At 37.1% G+C, this 20,305-nt stretch overlaps 1 protein-coding gene across 2 annotated transcripts in view; it reads right to left on the bottom strand.

Annotated features, from left to right (window-relative positions):
• Positions 1-20,305, bottom strand: part of LOC129057523 (ankyrin repeat domain-containing protein 36A-like) — a 68,656-nt gene that overhangs the window by 5,788 nt on the left and 42,563 nt on the right. For both annotated transcript variants that reach the window (XM_063713569.1, XM_054547437.1), the window contains 10 exons: positions 14,529-14,557; positions 14,363-14,435; positions 12,668-12,696; positions 12,501-12,573; positions 4,680-4,708; positions 4,513-4,585; positions 2,801-2,829; positions 2,634-2,706; positions 932-960; positions 765-837 (listed from right to left, as the gene is read on the bottom strand). In XM_063713569.1, the coding sequence (XP_063569639.1) occupies positions 765-837; positions 932-960; positions 2,634-2,706; positions 2,801-2,829; positions 4,513-4,585; positions 4,680-4,708; positions 12,501-12,573; positions 12,668-12,696; positions 14,363-14,435; positions 14,529-14,557 (510 nt within the window). The remainder of the gene's footprint in view (positions 1-764; positions 838-931; positions 961-2,633; positions 2,707-2,800; positions 2,830-4,512; positions 4,586-4,679; positions 4,709-12,500; positions 12,574-12,667; positions 12,697-14,362; positions 14,436-14,528; positions 14,558-20,305) is intronic.

Genomic DNA, 20,305 nt, shown 5'->3' with positions numbered 1-20,305 from the left:
TTTAACGAAAAAGCCAGCACTTTGGAAAAAAGCTAATATATTCTTATTAAATTTTAACTAATTTGAATAACTAATAAAAATGTATGTCTGATGTCTGATAGTAATAAACAGGCATGAGGCACAGTGGTTTAACCCAACTCTAGCACTCCTTCCTGATTCCAGTAGTCTTTGGAGCAGTCAGAAATCAAATCTTCTGGTACACAAACATTCTAAATGCATCTGAAGTGAGTTCACTCAGGTTTCCTCAGCAGAAACCCCAAAATTACCGAAATAACTTCTCCCTTCCCCTCTTTCTTGCCTTGCAATCCGTCTTTCTTGATGAAAATAATTACTACATCAGTGGTCACTTTGTTTCTCATTCTCCAGTGTTTATGGGTTATTATGACAACTTCCTCCCTCTGGTTTTAGCAGTACCATCTGATATCTATAATTTCTATTACTTCTTTCTCCTTCCCCTTTCCATAGAAACATGCTCTGAAATAAGAGCAAAATTATGCTGTCCCCCGATCCTCTTATGTCTTGAAATGTTTTCCAATGGTTCTTCTATCCAAATTCAATGTAGGGAAGTCTATAAACTTGTTACTAAGATCATGCCCAAGGACCAACAGCATCAGCATCACCTGAGAACTCACTAGAAATGCACAATCTCAGGCCTGCTGAATCAGAAAGTGCATTTTCAATGACACCCCACTGATCTATTCAGGGGTGGGACGTTCTCTTCTATCTTGAGTGTACATGACATTAAATGTGTATTGCCAAATTACCTGTTCCAGATTTCTGACCAACCATTATTCTTGTGGCAATATTCAAAATAGAAACTTTCTTTTTAAATATAACCTGAATGGAATGAGAAACAAAATAGTCAATACATAATATATATTTCATAGACTATGTAATAAATAATTCAAAATATAAATGAAAGAGTAACTACCTTCCAGGCTGATTGTTTCTGAGGAGACACTGAAAAGCAAAAGAAATATATAATCCATCATATGTAAATATGATAAAGTTATCCATACATTCATGCAGTGTTAGCATCAAGCTGTATCCTCCTGCCTGTACTAGTGTAGGATTTGATGTTTTACAGTTTGTGTCTTTGGAACAGGAACATGAGGAAATACACTGAAGAAAATAGGAATACAGGCTTTCAGAAAATATACAGTCAGAAGTTACAAAGAGGTATTATGCGTCATGTGTGTATTACTGAAATAAAAACTATCACTATCAATGTGGATATGCTGAATGATGAAAAGAAATGTGATCTAAAATCATAGGAGCAACTCAAACACCCAGGAATCAATATCAAAGAAGGCAGTAAATGCTACTGTATGTTTTTCATGCAAGACATCAGAAGGATTTATACCAGTATACTGCAAGTATTCATCATGCTCTTTAACTTGCCTGGTAATTGAGCAGGTACACAATGACAATGACACTTTAGTAGAATGTACACTTCGCAAGTCCTCAGTGGAAGTGTCCCAGCTTCATCAGCTTGGATATAGGTTTGGATAATCCTGTATATAATAGTCGTTATTTCTCAAACCCATGTGGTGTAATAATGTGCCTACATTTGTTGTGTCCTCTAGTTTAGGCTACAGAAAGGTTCTTCAGCCACTCATGGCAACAAAGTATAATACATAAACCTTATCAAAAAGTATAATAAATGATTAAATTTGACATACAAAATAAAGTTACTACAAGCATTAGATATGAATAACTTTTTACATTTGGAAATCACTCCAATATTCATTGAAAATAAGAATTCTAAAAGTCAATTAATGAATTCACCATGATTTTTCTTTCTAAAATAGTCTGGTTTAAAATATCATGTTATTCTCTAAAGCATTTTCATTAAATTGCTATTTTTATCCAAAAGTTAGCTAATTGAAAAGCAAAGCCAATATATGCATATTCATGTTTATCTCATTTGAATAACTAATCTCAAAAAAACGTATATCTCTGATGCCCAACAGTAACAAAGAGGAGTAACGAGTCGCTGTGGTTTATCCCAGTTCTAGTATTCCTTCCTGCTTCCACTGGTTCCTAAAGCAGCCAAAATCAAATCTTTTAGGAAAATGTTCGAATGTGTATCTGAACTCAGGTTTCCTCAGAAGAAACCCCAAAATTACATAAATAACTTCTTATTTTCCCTCCTTCCTGCCTCACAATCCTCTTCCTTGATGAAAGTAATTGCTACATCAGTGGTCTCTTTAGTTCTCATTCTACAGCATTTAAGGGTTATTACCATCATTTCTCCATCTGTTTTTAGCAATACGATGTGATGTCTATAAAATCTATACTTCATCTCTTTCTCCTTCCACCCTTGGTGAAAACATGCTGTAGAATTAAAGCAAAATTATGCTGTCCCCTGACTCCTTATGTCTTTAATTGCTCTCCAACATTTCTTCTTCCCAATTTCAATGTGGGGAAGTCTATAATCTTACCACAAAGATAAGATCATAGTGAAGACCAGCAGCATCAGTGTCACCCGAGGACTTATTACAAATGAAGAATCTCAGGCCTGCTGAATCAGAATGTGCAGCTTCGACAAGTCCCCCGCTGATTTATTTGAGGAAGAGAAGTTCTTTTCTATCTTGACTGAACATGACATTAAAAGTGTTTTGCAAAATTACCTGTCCCAGATTGTTGTCCATCCTTTATTTCTGTGGCTATATTCAAAACAGAATCTTTCTCATCACTTGTAGTCTGAACGGAATTTGAAACAAAATAATCAATAAATAAAGTAGGTTTCATAGACTATACAGTTACTAGTTCAAAATATAAATGAGAGTTTAATTACCTTCAAGGCTGGTTGTTTCTGAGAAGACTCTGAAAAGCAAAAGGGATACATAATCACTCATATGTAAATATGATAAAGTTATCCATACATTCATTCAGTGTTAGCATCAAGCTGTATCCTCCTGCCTGTATTAGTGCAGGCTTTGATGGCTTCTACTTTGTGTCTGGAGACTGGAACATGACAGAAATACACTGAAAAAAAAAGGAATACAGGCTTCACAAAATATACCCTTACAATTTCAAGCTTGATATGATTTGTGACATGTCTTAAACTAAAATAAAACCATGCCAATATCAATGTGGATATGCTGAGTGATGAGGACAAACGTGATCTAAAATCAGAGGAGCAACTCATACACCTGAGAATCAATGTCAAAGCAGGTGCTACATGATCCTGTATGTTTTTCATGCTAGAAATCAAAAGGATTTACACCATCATACTACAAACACTCATCAGGCTCTTCAACTTGCCCAATATCTGAGATGGTACACAATTACAATGACACTCCAGTTGAATGTACACTTCACATCTCTTCAGTGGAACTGTCCTAAATTGATCAACTTGGATATATGTTTCCTGAAATCTATTAGATAGTATTCATTATTTCTCACACCTGTGTGGTGCAATAACTTGCCTAAGTTTCTTGTATCCGCTAGTTGAGCCTTCCAAAAGTTTCTTCATCCACTAATGGCAACAAAGGATAATATATTAGCCTCAATAAAAATATAATCAATTACCAATGTTGACATATTTTTACAAAGTAAAACTGCTACAAGCATTAGATATTAATAAGTTTTACATTCAGAATCACTCCAATATTCATTGAAAGGACCACTTTAGGAGTTAATTAGAATTCAACGTAATTTTTGTTTCTAAAATAGTCTTGTTTGGAGTATCATGCTATTCTCTAAAGATGTTTCATTCAATAGCTATTTTATCCAAGACTTAGCTCCTTGAACAACGAAGCCAATGTATTCAATTTCAAGTTTATCTCGTTTTTTATAACTAAAATCAACAAAACATGTATCTCTGATGCCTAATAGTAACAAAGAGGAGTAATGAGTCACTGTGGTTTATTCCAATTCTAGCATTGTTTCCTGCTTCCAGTAGTAGTGCCTGCAGCAGCCAAAATCAAATCTTTTTTTATGCAAATATTCCAAATGCATCTGAAGTGAGTTCACTCAGGTTTCCTCAGCAGAAACCCCAAAATTATGTAAATAACTTCTTTTCCCTCCTTCCTGCCTCACAATCCCTCTTCCTTGAGGAAAATAATTGCTACTTCAGTGATCTTGTTAGTTCTCATTCTACAGTGTCTTTGGGGTATTAGGATCACTTTTCCCTCTGTTTATAACAATATGATCTGATGCCTATAATATCTATTACTTCATCTCTTTCACCTTCCTCTCTTGATGGAAACATGCAGTAGAATTAAAGCAAAATGATGCTGTCCCCTGAGCCCCTTATGTGCTGAACTGCTCTGCTATGGTTCTTCTTCCCAATTCAATGTAGGGAAGTCTATAATCTTACTACTCAGATCATGGCCAAGGACCAGCAGCATCAAGGTCACCAGAGAACTTATTACAAATGAAGAATCTCAGGTGTGCTGAATCAGACCGTGCAGCTTCGATGAACCCCACGCTGATTTACTTGGGGAAGGGAAGTTCTCTTCTATCTTGATTGAACATGACATTAGATGTGTTTTGCAAAATTACCTGTCCCAGATTGTTGTCCATCCTCTATTTCTGTGGCTATATTTGAAACAGAATCTTTCTTGTCACTTGTAGCCTGAATGGAATTTGAAACAAAATAATCAATACATAAAGTATATTTCATATACTATACAGCTAATAGTTCAAAACACAAATGAGAGTTTAATTACCTTCCAGGCCAGTTGATTCTGAGAAGATACTGAAAAGCAAAAGGGATACATAATCAATCATATGTATATAGGATAAAGTTATCCATATATTCATGCAGTGTTAGCATGCAGCTGCATCGGCCTGCCTATATTACTGTAGGCTTTGATGTTTTATACTTTGTGTCTTAAGACAGGAACATGACAGAAATATGCTGAAGAAAACAGGAATACAGGCTACATGAAATATAAACTAACAATTTCAAACATAATATGATTTTTCATATGTCTAAAACTAAAATAAAGCAGTGTCAATATCAATAAGGATATGCCGAGTGATGAAGACAAATGTGATCTAAAATCAGAGGAGAAATTCAATCACCTGGGAATCAATGTCAAAATAGGTGGTACATGTACCCTCATGTCTTTCATTCAAGATATCTGAATGATTTAGACCATTATACTGCAAACATTCATCATGGTTTTTAACTTACCCAATAACTGAGAAGGTACACAATTACAATGACACTTCAGTTGAATGTACACTTCACGTCTCTTCAGTGAAGTGTCCTAAATTGATCAGCTTGGATATATGTTTCCTGAATCTGAGTAAATAATATTCATTATTTCTCACACCCATGTGACATAATACTTTGCCTCAGTTTCTTGTATTCTCTAGTTCAACCTTGTGAACAGTTCTTCATCCACTCATGGCAACAAAGTATAATATATAAACCTCAATAAAAAGCATAATCAATTATAATGTTGACATACTTCTACAAAATAAAACTGCTACAAGCATTGGATACTAATAAGCTTTTACATTTGGAAATAACTCCAACATTTATTGAAAATGACCATTTTAGGAGTCAGTTGATGAATTCAACATTATTTTTGTTTCTAAAATAGTCTTGGTTGGAGTATCATGCTATTCTTTAAAGAATTTTCATTAAATAGCTATTTTATCCAAGAGTTAGCTCCTTGATCAATGAAGCCAATGTATTCATATTCAAGTTTATCTAATTATTTTTATTGTACTTAAGTTCTACGGCACATGTGCACAACTTGCAAGTTTGTTACATATATATACATGTGCCATGTTGGTGTGCTGCACCCATTAACTCGTCATTCACATTAGGTATATCTCCTAATGCTATCCCTCCCCCACTCCTCCATCCCAGGACAGGCCCTGGTGTGTGATGTTCCCCACCCTGTGACCAAGTGTTCTTATTATTCAATTCCCACCTATGAGTGAGAGCATGCAGTGTTTGGTTTTCAGTCCTTGTGATAGTTTACTCAGAATGATGGTTTCCAGTTTCATCCATGTCCCTACAAAGGACATGAACTCATCATTTTTTATGGCTGCATAGTATTCCATGGTGTATATGTGCCACATTTTCTTAATCCAGTCCATCACTGATGGGCATTTGGGTTGGCTCCAAGTCTTTGCTATTGTGAATAGTGCCACAATAAACATATGTGTGCATGTGTCTTTATAGCAGCATGATTTATAATCCTTTGGGTATATACCCAGTAATGGGATTGCTGGGTCAAATGGTATTTCTAGTTCTAGATCCTTGAGGAATCGCCACACTGTCTTCCACAATGGTTGAACTAGTTTACAGTCCCACCAACAGTGTAAAAGTGTTCCTATTTCTCCACATCCTCTCCAACACCTGTTTTTTCCTGACTTTTTAATGATCGCCATTCTAACTGGTGTGAGATGGTATCTCATTGTGGTTTTGATTTGCATTTCTCTGATGGCCAGTGATGATGAGCACTTTTTCATGTGTCTGTTGGCTGCATAAATGTCTTCTTTTGAGAAGTGTCTGTTCATATCCTTCACCCACTTTTTGATGGGGTTGTTTGATTTTTTCTTGTAAATTTGTTTAAGTTCTTTGCAGATTCTGGATATTAGCCCTTTGTCAGATGGGTAGATTGTAAAAATTTTCTCCCAGTCTGTAGGTTGCCTGTTCACTCTGATGGTAATTTCTTTTGCTGTGCAGAAGCTCTTTAGTTTAATCAGATCTCATTTGTCTATTTTGGCTTTTATTGCCATTGCTTTTGGTGTCTTAGTCATGAAGTCCTTGCCCATGCCTATGTCCTGAATGGTATTGCCTAAATTTTCTTCTAGGGTTTTTATGGTTTTAGGTCTAACATTTAAGGCTTTAGTCCATCTTGAATTAATTTTTGTATAAGGTGCAAGGAAGGGATCCAGTTTTAGTTTTCTACATATGGCTAGCCAGTTTTCACAGCACCATTTATTAAATAGGGAATCCTTTCCCCATTTCTTGTTTTTGTCAGGTTTGTCAAAGATCAGATGGTTGTAGATGTGTGGTATTATTTCTGAGGGCTCTGTTCTATTCCATTGGTCTATATCTGTGTTTTGGTACCAGTATCATGCTGTTTTGGTTACTGTAGCCTTGTAGTATAGTTTGAAGTCAGGTAGTGTGATGCCTCCAGCTTTGTTCTTTTTGCTTAGAATTGTCTTGGCAATGCAGGCTCTTTTTTGGTTCCATATGAACTTTAAAGTAGTTTTTCCCAATTCTGTGAAGAAAGTCATTGGTAGCTTGATGGGGATGGCATTGAATCTATAAATTACTTTGGGTGGTATGGCCATTTTAACAATATTGATTCTTCCTATCCATGAGCTTGGAATGTTCTTCCATTTGTCTGTGTCCTTTTTTATTCATTGAGCAATGGTTTGTAGTTCTCCTTGAAGAGGTCCTTCACAGCCCTTGTAAGTTGGATTCCTAGATATTTTATTCTCTTTGAAGCATTTGTGAATGGGAGTTCACTCATGATTTGGCTCTCTGTCTGTTATTGGTGTATAGGAATGCTTGTGATTTTTGCACACTGATTTTGTATAATGAGACTTCGCTTAAGTTGCTTATCAGCTTAAGGAGATTTTGGGCTGAGACGATGGCGTTTTCTAAATACACAATCATGTCATCTGCAAACAGGGACAATTTGACTTCCTCTTTTCCTAATTGAATACCATTTATTTCTTTCTCCTGCCTTATTGCCCTGGCCAGAACTTTCAACACTATGTTGAATAGGAGTGGTGAGAGAGGGCATCCCTGTCTTGTGCCAGTTTTCAAAGGGTGTGCTGTCAGTTTTTACCCATTCAGTATGATATTGGCTGCGAGTGCATCATAAATAGCTCTTATTTTGAGATACGTCCCATCAATACTTAGTTTATTGAGAGTTTTTAGCATGAAGTGTTGTTGAATTTTGTCGAAGGGCTTTTCTGCATCTATTGAGATAATCATGTGGTTTTTGTCTTTGGTTCGGTATATATGATGGATTACATTTATTGATTTGTGTATGTTGAACCAGGCTTGCATCCCAGGGGTGAAGCCAACTTAATCGTGGTGGATAAGCTTTTTGATGTGCTGCTGGATTTGGTTTGCCAGTATTTTATTGAGGATTTTTGCATGGATGTTCATCAGGGATGTTAGTCTAAAATTCTCTTTTTTTGTGTGTCTCTGCCAGTCTTTGGTATCAGGATGATGCTGGCCTCATAAAATGAGTTAGGGAGGATTCCCTCTTTTTCTATTGATTGGAATAGTTTCAGAAGGAATGGTACCAGCTCCTCTTTGTACCTCTGGTAGAATTCGGCTGTGAATCCATCTGGTCCTGGACTTTTTTTAGTTGGTAGGCTATTAATTATTGCCTCAATTTCAGAGCCTGTTATTGGTCTATTCAGGAATTCAGCCTCTTACTTGTTTAGTCTTGGGAAGGTGTATGTGTCCAGGAATTTATCTATTTCTTCTAGATTTTCTAGTTTATTTGTGTAGAGGTGTTTATAGTATTCTCTGATGGTAGTTTATATTTCTGTGGGATCGGTGGTGATATCCCCTTTATCATTTTTTATTGCGTCTATTTGATTCTTCTCTCTTTTCTTCTTTATTAGTCTTGCTAGTGGTCTATCAATTTTGTTGGTCTTTTCAAAAAACCAGCTCCTGGATTCACTGATTTTTGGAAGCATTTTTTGTGTCTCTATCTCTTTCAGTTCTGCTCTGATCTTAGTTATTTCTTGCCTTCTGCTAGCTTTTGAATGTGTTTGTTCTTGCTTCTCTAGTTGTTTTAATTGTGATGTTAGGGTATCAATTTTAGATATTTCCTGCTTTCTCTTGTGGGCATTTAGTGCTATAAATTTCCCTCTACACACTGGTTTAAATGTGTGCCAGAGATTCCAATATGTTGTGTCTTTGTTCTCATTGGTTTCAAAGAACATCTTTATTTCTGCCTTCATTTCATTATGTACCCAGTAGTCATTCAGGAGCAAGTTGTTCTGTTTCCATGTAGTTGAGCAGTTTTGAGTGAGTTTCTTAATCCTGAGTTCTAATTTAACTGCACTGTGGTCTGAGAGACAGTTTGTTATAATTTCTGTTCTTTTACTTTTGCTGAAGAGTGCTTTACTTCCAACTATGTGGTCAATTTTGCAATAAGTGTGATGTGGTGCTGAGAAGAATGTTTATTCTGTTGATTTGGGGTGGAGAGTTCTGTAGATGTCTATTAGGTCTGCTTGGTGCAGAGCTGAGTTCAAGTCCTAGATATCCTTGTTAACTTTCTGCCTCGTTGATCTGTCTAATGTTGACAGTGAGGTGTTAAAGTCTCCCATTATTATTGTGTGGGAGTCTAAGTCTCTTTGTAGGTCTCTAAGGACTTGCTTTATGAATCTGGGTGCTCCTATATTGGGTGCATATATATTTAGGACAGTTACCTCTTCTTGTTGAATTGATCCCTTTCCCAAGATGGCCGAATAGGAAGAGGTCCAATCTACAGCTCCCAGCATGAGTGACACAGAAGATGGGTGATTCCTGCTTTTCCAACTGAGGTACCGGGTTCATCTCACTGAGGCTTATTGAACAGTGGGTGCAGCACACGGAGTGTGAGCCAAAGCAGGGTGGGGCATCGCCTCACCTAGGAAGTACAAGGGGTCTGGGAATTCCCTTTCCTAGCCAAGGGAAGCTGTGACAGACAGTACCTGGAAAATTGGGACACTCCCACCCTAATACTGCACTTTTCCAATGGTCTTAGCAAATGGCACACCAGGAGATTGTATCCCACACCTGGCTCAGAGGGTCCCATGCCCACAGAGCCTCTCTCACTGCTAGCACAGTAGTCTCAGATCGAACTGCAAGGCAGCAGTGAGGTTGGGGGAGGGGTGTCCGCCATTGCTGAGGCTTGAGTAGGTAAACAAAGGGGCCGCAAAGCTCAAACTGGGTGGAGCCCATCGCAGCTTAAGGAGGCCTGCCTGCCTTTGCAGACTTCTCCTCTGGGAGCAGGGCATAGCTGAACAAAAAGCAGCAGGAACTTCTTCAGACTTCAATGACCCTGTCTGACAGCTTTAAAGAAAGTAGTGGTTCTCCCAGGACAGAGTTTGAGATCTGAGAACAGACAGACTGCCTCCTCAAGTGGGTCCCTGACCCCCGAGTAGCCTAACTGGGAGACACCTCCCAGTAGGGGCCGACTGACACCTCATACAGCTGGGTGCCCCTCTGAGACCAAGCTTCCAGAGGAAGGATCAGGCAGCAACATTTGCCATTCTGCAATATTTGCTGTTCTGTAGCCTCCGCTGGTAATACCCAGCATACAGGGTCTGGAGTGGACCTCCAGCAAACTCCAACAGACCTTCGGCTGAGGGCTCTGACTGTTAGAAGGAAAACTAACACACAGAAAAGGACCTCCACACCAAAACTCCATCTGTACATCACAATCATCAAAGACCAAAGGTAGATAAAACCACAAAGATTGGGAGAGACCAGAGCAGAAAAGCTGAAAATTCTAAAAAGCAGAGTGCCTCTTCCCCTCCAAAAATGCAGCTCCTCAATAGCAATGGAACAAAGCTAGATGGAGAATGACTTTGACAAGTTGACAGAAGTAGGCTTCAGATGATTGGTAATAACAACTTCTCGAAGCTAAAGGAGGATGGTTGAACCCATCATGAAGAAGCTAAAAACCTTGAAAGAAGATTAGACGAATGGCTAAATAGAATAAACAGCATAGATAAGACCTTAAGTGACCTGATGGAGCTGAAAACCATGGCATGAGAACTACGTGATGCATGCACAAGCTACAGTAGCCAATTCAATCAACTGGAAGAAAGGGTATCAGTGACTGAAGATCAAATGAATGAAATGAAGCAAGAAGAGAAGTTTAGAGAAAAAAGAGTAAAAAGAAATTAACAAAGCCTCCAAGAAATATGGGACTATGCGAAAAGACCAAACCTACATCTGATTGGTGTACCCAAAAGTGACAGGGAGAATAGAACCAAGTTGGAAAACATTCTCCAGGATATTATGCAGGAGAACTTCCCCAACCTAGCAAGGCAGGCCAACATTCAAATTCAGGAAATACACAGAATGCCACAAAGATACTCCTTGAGAAGAGCAACTCCAAGACACATAATTGTCAGATTCATGAAAGTTGAAATGAAGGAAAAAATGTTAAAGGCAGCCAGAGAGAAAGGTCAGGTTACCCACAAAGGGAAGCCCATCAGACTAACAGTGGATCTCTCAGCAGAAACTCTACAAGCAAGAAGAGAGTAGGGGCCAATATTCAACATTCTTAAAGAAAAGAATTTTCAATCCAGAAACTCATATCCAGCCAAATTAAGCTACATAAGTGAAGGAGAAATAAAATCCTTTATAGACAAGCAAATGCTGAGAGATTTGGTCACCACCAGGCCTGCCTTACAAGAGCTCTTGAAGAAAGCACTAAACATGGAAAGGAACAACCGGTGTCAGCCACCCCAAAAACATGCCAAATTGTAAAGACCATTGATGCTAGGAAGAAACTGCATCAACTAATGAGCAAAACAACCAGCTAACATCATGACAAGATCAAATTCACACATAATAATATTAACCTTAAATGTAAATGGGCTAAATGCTCCTATTAAAAGACACAGACAGGCAAATTGGATAGAGTCAAGATGCATCAGTGTGCTGCTTTCAGGAGACCCATCTCATGTGCAGAAACACACATAGGCTCAAAATAAAGGGATGGAGGAAGATCTACCAAGCAAATGGAAAACAAAAAAAAGCAGGGGTTGCAATCCTAGTCTCTGATAAAACAGACTTTAAACCAACAAAGATCAAAAGAGACAAAGAAGTTTATCTAATTTTTATAACTAAAATCAACAAAACATGTTTCTGTGATGCCTAACAATAACAAAGAGGAGTAATGAGTCAGTACGGTTTATCCCAATTTTAGCATTCTTTCCCACATCCAGTACTTCCTGGAGCTGCCAAAATCAAATCTTCTTTCTGCAAATATGCTAAATGCATCTGAAGTGAGTTCAGTCAGGTTCCCTCGGCAGAAACCGCAAAATTACATAAGTAACTTCCTCTTTTCCCTCTTCTTGCCTCACAAATTCCTCTTCCTTGAGGAAAATAATTGCTACATCAGTGGTCTCATTAGATCTCGTTCTGCAGTGTCTACAGTTTATTACAATCACTTTTTCATCTGTTTTTAGCAGTATGATGTGACTTCTGTAAAACCTATACTTCATCTCTTTCTCCTTCCACTCTTGGTGAAAACATGTTGTAGAATTAAAGCAAAATTACGCTGTCCCCTGAGCCTTTATGTCTTGACCTGCTCTCCAATGTTTCTTCTTCCCAATTTCAATGTGGGGAAGTCTATACTCTTACTGCAAAGATCACGTCCAAGACCAGCAGCATCAGCGTCACCCGAGAACTTATTACAAATGAAGAATCTCAGGCCTGCTGAATCAGAATGTGCAGCTTCGATGAGGCCCCCACTGATTTATTCAGGGAAAAGCAGTTCTTTTCTATCTTGACTGAACATGACATTAAAAGTGTCTTGCAAAATTACCTGTCCCAGATTGTTGTCCATCCTCTATTTCTGTGGCAATATTCGAAACAGAATCTTTCTCATCACTTGTAGCCTGAATGGGATTTGAAACAAAATAATCAATACATAAAGTAGGTTTCATAGACTATACACTTAACAGTTCAACATATAAATGAGAGTTTAATTACCTTCTCAGCTGGCTGTTTCTGAGAAGACACTGAAAAGCAAAAGGGATACCTAATCACTCATATGTATATATGATAAATTTATCCATATATTCATGCAGTGTTAGCATCAAGCTGTATCTTTCTGCCTGTACTAGTGTAGGCTTTGATGTTTTCTACTTTTTGTCTGGAGACTAGAACACGACAGAAATACACTGAAAAAAAAAGGAATGCAGGCTTCACAAAATATACCCTTACAATTTCAAACATGGTATGATTTATGATACATCTAAAACTAAAATAAAACTGTGTCAATATCAATGTCAATATGCTGAGTGATGAGGACAAATCAGAGGAGTAACTCACACACCTGAGAATCAATGTCAAAGCAGGTGGTACATGATCCCGCATGTCTTTCTTGCAAGAAATCAGAAGGATTTACACCATTATACTACAAACATTCATCATGCTCTTTAACTTGTCCAATAACTAGAAGGTACACAATTACAATGACAATTCAGTTCAATGTACACTTCACATCTCTTCAGTGGAAGTGTCCTAAATTGATCACCTTGTATATATGTTTCCTGAAATCTAGTAGATAATATTCATTATTTCTCACACCCATGTGGTGTAATAATTTGCCTAAGTTTCTTGTAACCACTAGTTTAGCCTTCTGAAAGTTTCTTCATCCACTCATGGCAACAAACGACAATATATTAGCCTCAATAAAAATATCATCAATTACCAATGTTAACATACTTCTACAAAGTAAAACTTCTACAAGCATTAGATATTAATAAGTTTTACATTCAGATATCACTCCAATATTAATTGAAAATGACCACTTTAGGAGTTAATTAGAATTCAACATCATTTTTGTTTCTAATATAGTCTTTTTGGGAGTATCACGTTATTCTCTAAAGAAGTTTCATTAAATAGCTATTTTATCCAAGAGTTAGCTCCTTGAACAAGGAAGCCAATGTATTCCTATTCAAGTTTATCTCAGTTTTATAACTAAAATCAACAAAACATGTATCTCTGATGCCTAATGGTAACAAAGAGGAGTAATGAGTCACTGTAGTTTATCCCAATTCTAGCATTGTTTCCTGCTTCCAGTAGTTCTTGGAGCAGCCAAAATCAAATCTTTTACGCAAATATTCCAAATGCATCTGAAATGAGTTCACTGTGGTTTCCTCAGCAGAAACCCCAAAATTACATAAATATTTCTTCTTTTTCCTCCTTCCTGCCTCACAATCCCTCTTCCTTGAGGAAAATAATTGCTACATCAGTGGTCTTCTTAGTTCTCATTCTACAGGGTTTATGGAGTTATTAGGATCACTTTTCCCTCTGTTTATAACAATACGATATGATGCCTATAATATCTATTACTTCATCTCGTTCTCTTTCCCCTCTTGATGGAAACATGCTGTAAAATTAAAGCAAAATTATGCTGCTACCTTAGCCTGGTATGTGTTGACCTGCTCTCCAATGGTTCTTCCCAATTTCAATGTAGGGAAGTCTATAATCTTACTACTCAGATCATGGCCAAGGACCAGCAGCATCAGGGTCACCTGAGAACTCACTGCAAATGAAGAATCTCAGGTGTACTGAATCAGAACGTGCAGCTTAGACGAACTCCCCACTGATTTATTTGGGGAAGGGAAGTCCTCTTCTATCTTGATTGAACATGACATTCGATGTGTTTTGCAAAATTACCTGTCCCAGATATTGGTCCCTCCTTTATTTCTGTGGCTATATTCGAAACAGAATCTTTCTCATCACTTGTAGCCTGAATGGGATTTGAAACAAAATAATCAATACATAAAGTACGTTTCATAGACTATACAGTTATAGTTCTACATATAAATGAGAGTTTAATTACGTTTCCAGCTGGTTGTTTCTGAGAAGACACTGAAAAGCAAAAGGGATACATAATCAATCATATGTAAATATGATAATGTTATCCATACATTAATGCATGGATAGCATGTTAGCATCAAGTTGTATCTTCCTGCCTGTATTACTGTAGGCTTTGAGATTTTATACTTTGTTTCTTGGGACTAAACATGAAGGAAATACACTGAAGAAAATAGGAATACAGGCTTCAAGAAATATACACTGACAATTTCAAATGTGATATGACTGGCTCCATATGTCTAAAACTAAAATAAGACCATGTCAATATCAATGTGGATATGCTGAGTGATGAGGACAAATGTGATCTAAAGTCACAGTCCAACTCATACACCTGGGAATCAATGTCAAAGCAGGTGATACATGCACCCGCATGTCTTTTATGCAAGACATCAGAATGATTTAGAACATTTTACTGCAAACATGCATCATGCTCTTTAATTTGACCTATCAGTGAGAAGGTACACAATTATAATGACACTTTAGTTGAATGTACACTTCACATCTCTTCAGTGGAAGTGTCCTAACTTAATCAGCTTGGATATATGTTTGGTGAATTCTAGTATGTAATATTCATGATTTCTCACACCCATATGGTGTAATAATGTGCCTACATCTCTTGTATCTTCTAGTTTAGCCTTCGGAAAGTTTCCTCATCCACTCACGGCAACAAGGTATAATATATAAACTTCATCAAAAAGTATAATAAATTACCAAATTTGACATACTTATACAAAATAAAGTTGCTACAAGCATTAGATATGAATAAGCTTTTACCTGTGTAAATCACTCCAATATTCATTGAAAACAACCATTTGGGAGTCAAGTAATGAATTCAACATTATTTTCACTTCTAAAATAGTCTGGTTGAAGTATCATGTTATTCTCTAGAGAATTTTTATTAAATTGCTATTTTATCCAATAGTTAGCTCCTTGAAAAACAAAGCCAATGTATGCATATTCACGTTTATCTCATTTGAATAACTAATATCAACAAAACATATACCTCTGGTGCCCAATAGTAACAAAGAGGAGTAATGAGTCACTGTGGTTTATCCCAATTCTATCATTCTTTCCTGCTTCCAGTAGTTCCTGGAGCAGCCAAAAATAAAATCATCCTTTATGCAAATATTCTAAATGCATCTGAAGTGAGTTCACTTAATCTTAAAGTCATAATTTAAAAAATTATTTTCTTTATACTCATGAAGACTACTGATGTTTTTACATTTCCTAGATTCAGCAGTTTGGCCTTCTCACTGTCTCTTCATCCATTTTTGCAAAAACATACACGTCAATGAAATAATGTGTAATCAGATTCCTATGAAAATAAACTAAACAATGTTTCTAAATCACTAGAGACTTCTTATAAATAACCAACCAATATGACATAATGCATATATATATATGTCATGATTGTCATGATTATTGGCAGTTATCTGTTTAGTACTCTAAAAATGCATTCTTTGATTCCTTTTTTCTAAACCTAGTTTCATATGATACACCATAGGGGTCTCTCAAGTTCTTTTATGAAATAACTACCTCAGCAAACACAGCTTTCCAAAAAAAAGAAACAAAAAAAACACTTTTTCTAGATTAAGCTGCATCCCAATATGCTGACTGATGTGAACGAAGCACGTGTCACTGATGTGCAAAACTTCTAGGGAGAAGAAATGAGACCCTGTGGGTCACCCTCATCCTTCTAACTTCTGCTTCTGCTTTCCATTAAGTGACTTCCCACAAGTCTCCTCATCAGAAACCTCCAAATTACCTAAGTAGCTGCTTTATTTGTTTACACCTGTCCAATTTGACATACACTCTTTTTCGTTCATAAATCTAATATCCATATTGGTGGACTTGATTCTTTGACCTCCACATTCGTTTCTTCATTATTTTCACTACCACTGTATTGTGACATCTGTACAATCCCATTCTGACACATGTGAAGATAAGGTTTTGCTTTATTAAAATGTTAAATGTGTCAGACACTTGACTAATATGTACAAATTCCTTCTTCCCAAAAGCAGCCCCATGGCCTCCTCTCTCCCATAGACACTGTTTCACAGCTGTTCTTCACTCACATCGGTTTGAGTATCTATCATCTCTCATTTTGTCTCTATGCTTTCACCTCATATTATGAGTTATTATCATAGGCTCAGCAGCCTATCTTACCTATTTTCCTCTCCAGGAGACAGTACTGAGCAGTAAATTAGAATTTTCCAGGATATGAACACTTTTATGTACACAACACTTTGTGGAGCTATTTTATGTTTACCCATAACACCTCTATGTCTATGCTTTCCAGAGGAACAAGCTCTGAAATGTTATTGAATATAACCTATTTAAAAACTTATTTAACTACAATGACAGTCTCTCCTTGATGCACCAACATCTTCAGAAATAACTTGTGAAGACTTGAAAATATGTCAGTAATTGACATGAAAAATGAAGCATTGACATAATTTTTTGCAGGTATAAATAAGACAAGCTGAGATCCTTACTAGATCCCAGAAGAGCAAAGTACATCAGACAGGAAATAAATATGGAACAGAAACATTTTCATTTGTAATGAAAATTCCTCTATTTACAGTTTTCAGGAGAGAAAAAACTACACACACACACACACATTCACACACAAAAGCCAGAGCAATATGGCTTTACAGGGTGTTTCTTCATCAAAGGCCTACTTGTCATTTGACATCTGGGAACACTGATAGGGATCAACAAAGGGGTTCTAAATTGAGATCTGCATAGTTTAGAGTTTAACATTCATGAAGGGGAGCCGAGAGGACAAGTAACACTTTGACCATTGGCCATTTCCACTCCTTACTGTTATTCTCTGAAAAGAACACACTGGATTTTCTCAGAGTCAGGACATGTCAAAAAGACATGCTTTAAGGGGGAAACAGTTGCAATCAACACAGCCATGGGAGAGATACAGCTATGCTTGCTAGGATTTCCAATACTTCTGTTTCATTTCTAATATAGTACAAATCAATAAAAGCAACCACGTAAGCATATCCATGTTGGTATGTCATCATATTTAAGTCCATATGGTATCAGCATGAAGACAGCATAATTAAATATGCTGCAGTCATCACATGGCATATCATGAGATCACACAATGAATCAAGAAATACTTCACTGGGTCAATGTGGATAGATCTGAAATATATATCACTGATTTTACGAGACCAAGCTGCATTCATTAAGTGCACTGCCTGAACTTTTCTACAAGTTTTTAATACACAAAATCAAGTTCTACATGTTATCTATGAATGTGCACATATGTTGTAAGAGGTTTTTAATGTGCATTTGGGTGATTTCTTTTTTTTAATTAATTCAAGCTCTTGGTTACATGTTGGCAGTAAGCTTTAGTATTATAGAAAACCCAAAATCATAACAGCTCAGAATCACTGTCTTAAAAGGCTGTTTCTACCAAAGAGTCAGGAAAGCATGACTACTTACTTTCTTCATTTTTAAAACTCAGAGGTACCTCATGCACACTCCCAAATAAAACTGCACAAGTTCCTTAGTTGAATTAGATCCCATTTGTCAATTTTGGCTTTTGTTGCCATTGCTTTTGGTGTTTTAGTCATGAAGTCTTTGCCCACACCAATGTCCTGAATGGTATTGCCTAGGTTTTCTTCTAGGGTTATTATGGTTTTAGGTCTTACTTAAACATTTAAGTCTTTAATTTATCTTGAGTTAATTTTTGTATAAGGTGTAAGGAAGGGGTCCAGTTTCAGTTTCCTGCATAAGGCTAGCCAGTTTTCCCAACACCATTTATTAAATATGTAATCTTTTCCCCATTGATTGTTTTTTGTCAGGTTTGTCAAAGATCATACGGTTGTAGATGTACGGTGTTACTTCTGAAGACTCTGTTCTGTTCCATTGGTCTATATCCCTGTTTTGGTACTCATACCATGCTGTTTTCATTACTATAGCCTTGTAGTATAGTTTGAAGTCAGGTAGCATGATGCCTCCAGCTCTGTTCTTTTTGCTTAGGATTGTCTTGGCTATATGGGCTCTTTTTTGGTTCCATATGAAATTTTCAGTAGTTTTTTCTAATTCTGTGAAGAAAGTCAGCGGTAGTCTATAGCATTGAACCTATAAATTACTTTGGGCAGTATGGCCATTTTCATGATATTGATTCTTCCTATCCATGAGCATGGAATGTTTTTCCATTTGTTTGTGTCCTCTTTTATATCCTTGAGCAGTGGTTTGTAGTTCTCCTTGAAGGGGTCTTTCCCATCCCTTGTGAGTTGTATTCCTAGGTATTTTATTCTCTTTGTAGTAATTGTGAATGAGCATTCACTCTTGATTTGGCTGTTTGTCTTTTATCGGTGTATAAGAATGCTTGTGATTTTTGCACACTGATTTTGTATCCTGAGACTTTGCTGATGTTGCTTATCAGCTGAAGGAGATTTGGGGCTGAGATGATTTGGTTTCCTAAATATACAATCATGTCATCTGCACAGACAATTTGACTTCCTTTCTTCCTATTTGAATACCCTTTATTTTTTCCTCTTGTCTGATTGCCCTGGCCAGAACTTCCAATACTATGATCAGAGTGAACAGGCAACCTACAGAATGGGAGAAAATGTTTGCAATCTCTCCATCGGACAAAAGGCTAATATCCAGAATCTAAAAGGAACTTCAACAAATTTACAAGAAAAGAACAAACAACCTCATCAAAAAGTGGGTGAAGGATATGCTCAAAAGAAGACAATTATTCAGCCAGTAAACATATGAAAAAAAGGCTCATCATCACTAATCATTAGAGAAATGCAAATCAAAACCACAATGAGATACCATCTCACGCCAGTTAGAATGGCAATCATTAAAAAGTCAGGAAATAACAGATGCTGGAGAGAATGTGGAGGAATAGGAACGCTCTTATATTGTTGGTGGGAGTGTCAATTATTTCAACCATTGTGGAAGACAGTGTGGTGATTCTTCAAGGATCTAGAATCAGAAATACTATTTGACCCAGCAATCCCATTACTGAGTACATACCCCAAAGATTAAAAATCATTCTACTATAAAGACACATGCACATGTATGTCTATTGCAGCACTATTCGCAATAGCAAAGACTTGGAACCAACCCGAATGCCCATCAGTGATAGACTGGATAAAGAAAATGTGGCATATACACATCATGGAATACTATGCAGCCATAAAAAAGGATGAGTTCATGTCCTTTGCAAAGACATGGATGAAGCCTGAAACCATCATTCTCAGCAAACTAACACAGGAAAAGAAAATCAAATGCCACATTTTCTCATTCGTAAGTGGGAGTTGAACAATGAGAACACATGGACACAGGGAGGGGAACATCACACACCGGGGCCTGTCAGGGGGCTGGGGTCCTAGGGGAGGGACAGCATTAGTAGAAATACCTAATGTAGCTGATGGGTTGATGGGTACAGTAAACCACCATGGCACATGTATACCTATGTAAAAAACCTGCATCCCACTACTGGGTATATAACCCAAGGACTATAAATCATGCTGCTATAAAGACACGTGCACACGTATGTTTATTGCGGCATTATTCACAATGGCAAAGACTTGGAACCAACCCAAATGTCCAACAATGATAGACTGGATTAAGAAAATGTGGCACATATACACCATGGAATACTATGCAGCCATAAAAAATGATGAGTTCATGTCCTTTGTAGGGACATGGATGAAATTGGAAATCATCATTCTCAGTAAACTATCGCAAGAACAAAAAACCA

The sequence above is a fragment of the Pongo abelii genome, chromosome 12 (assembly GCF_028885655.2).
Source record: "Pongo abelii isolate AG06213 chromosome 12, NHGRI_mPonAbe1-v2.0_pri, whole genome shotgun sequence".
In the NCBI taxonomy this organism is placed as follows: Eukaryota; Metazoa; Chordata; class Mammalia; order Primates; family Hominidae; genus Pongo; species Pongo abelii.
The sequence above is the reverse complement of the archived record's forward strand: the minus strand, read 5'-3'. Positions and strand labels throughout refer to the sequence as shown.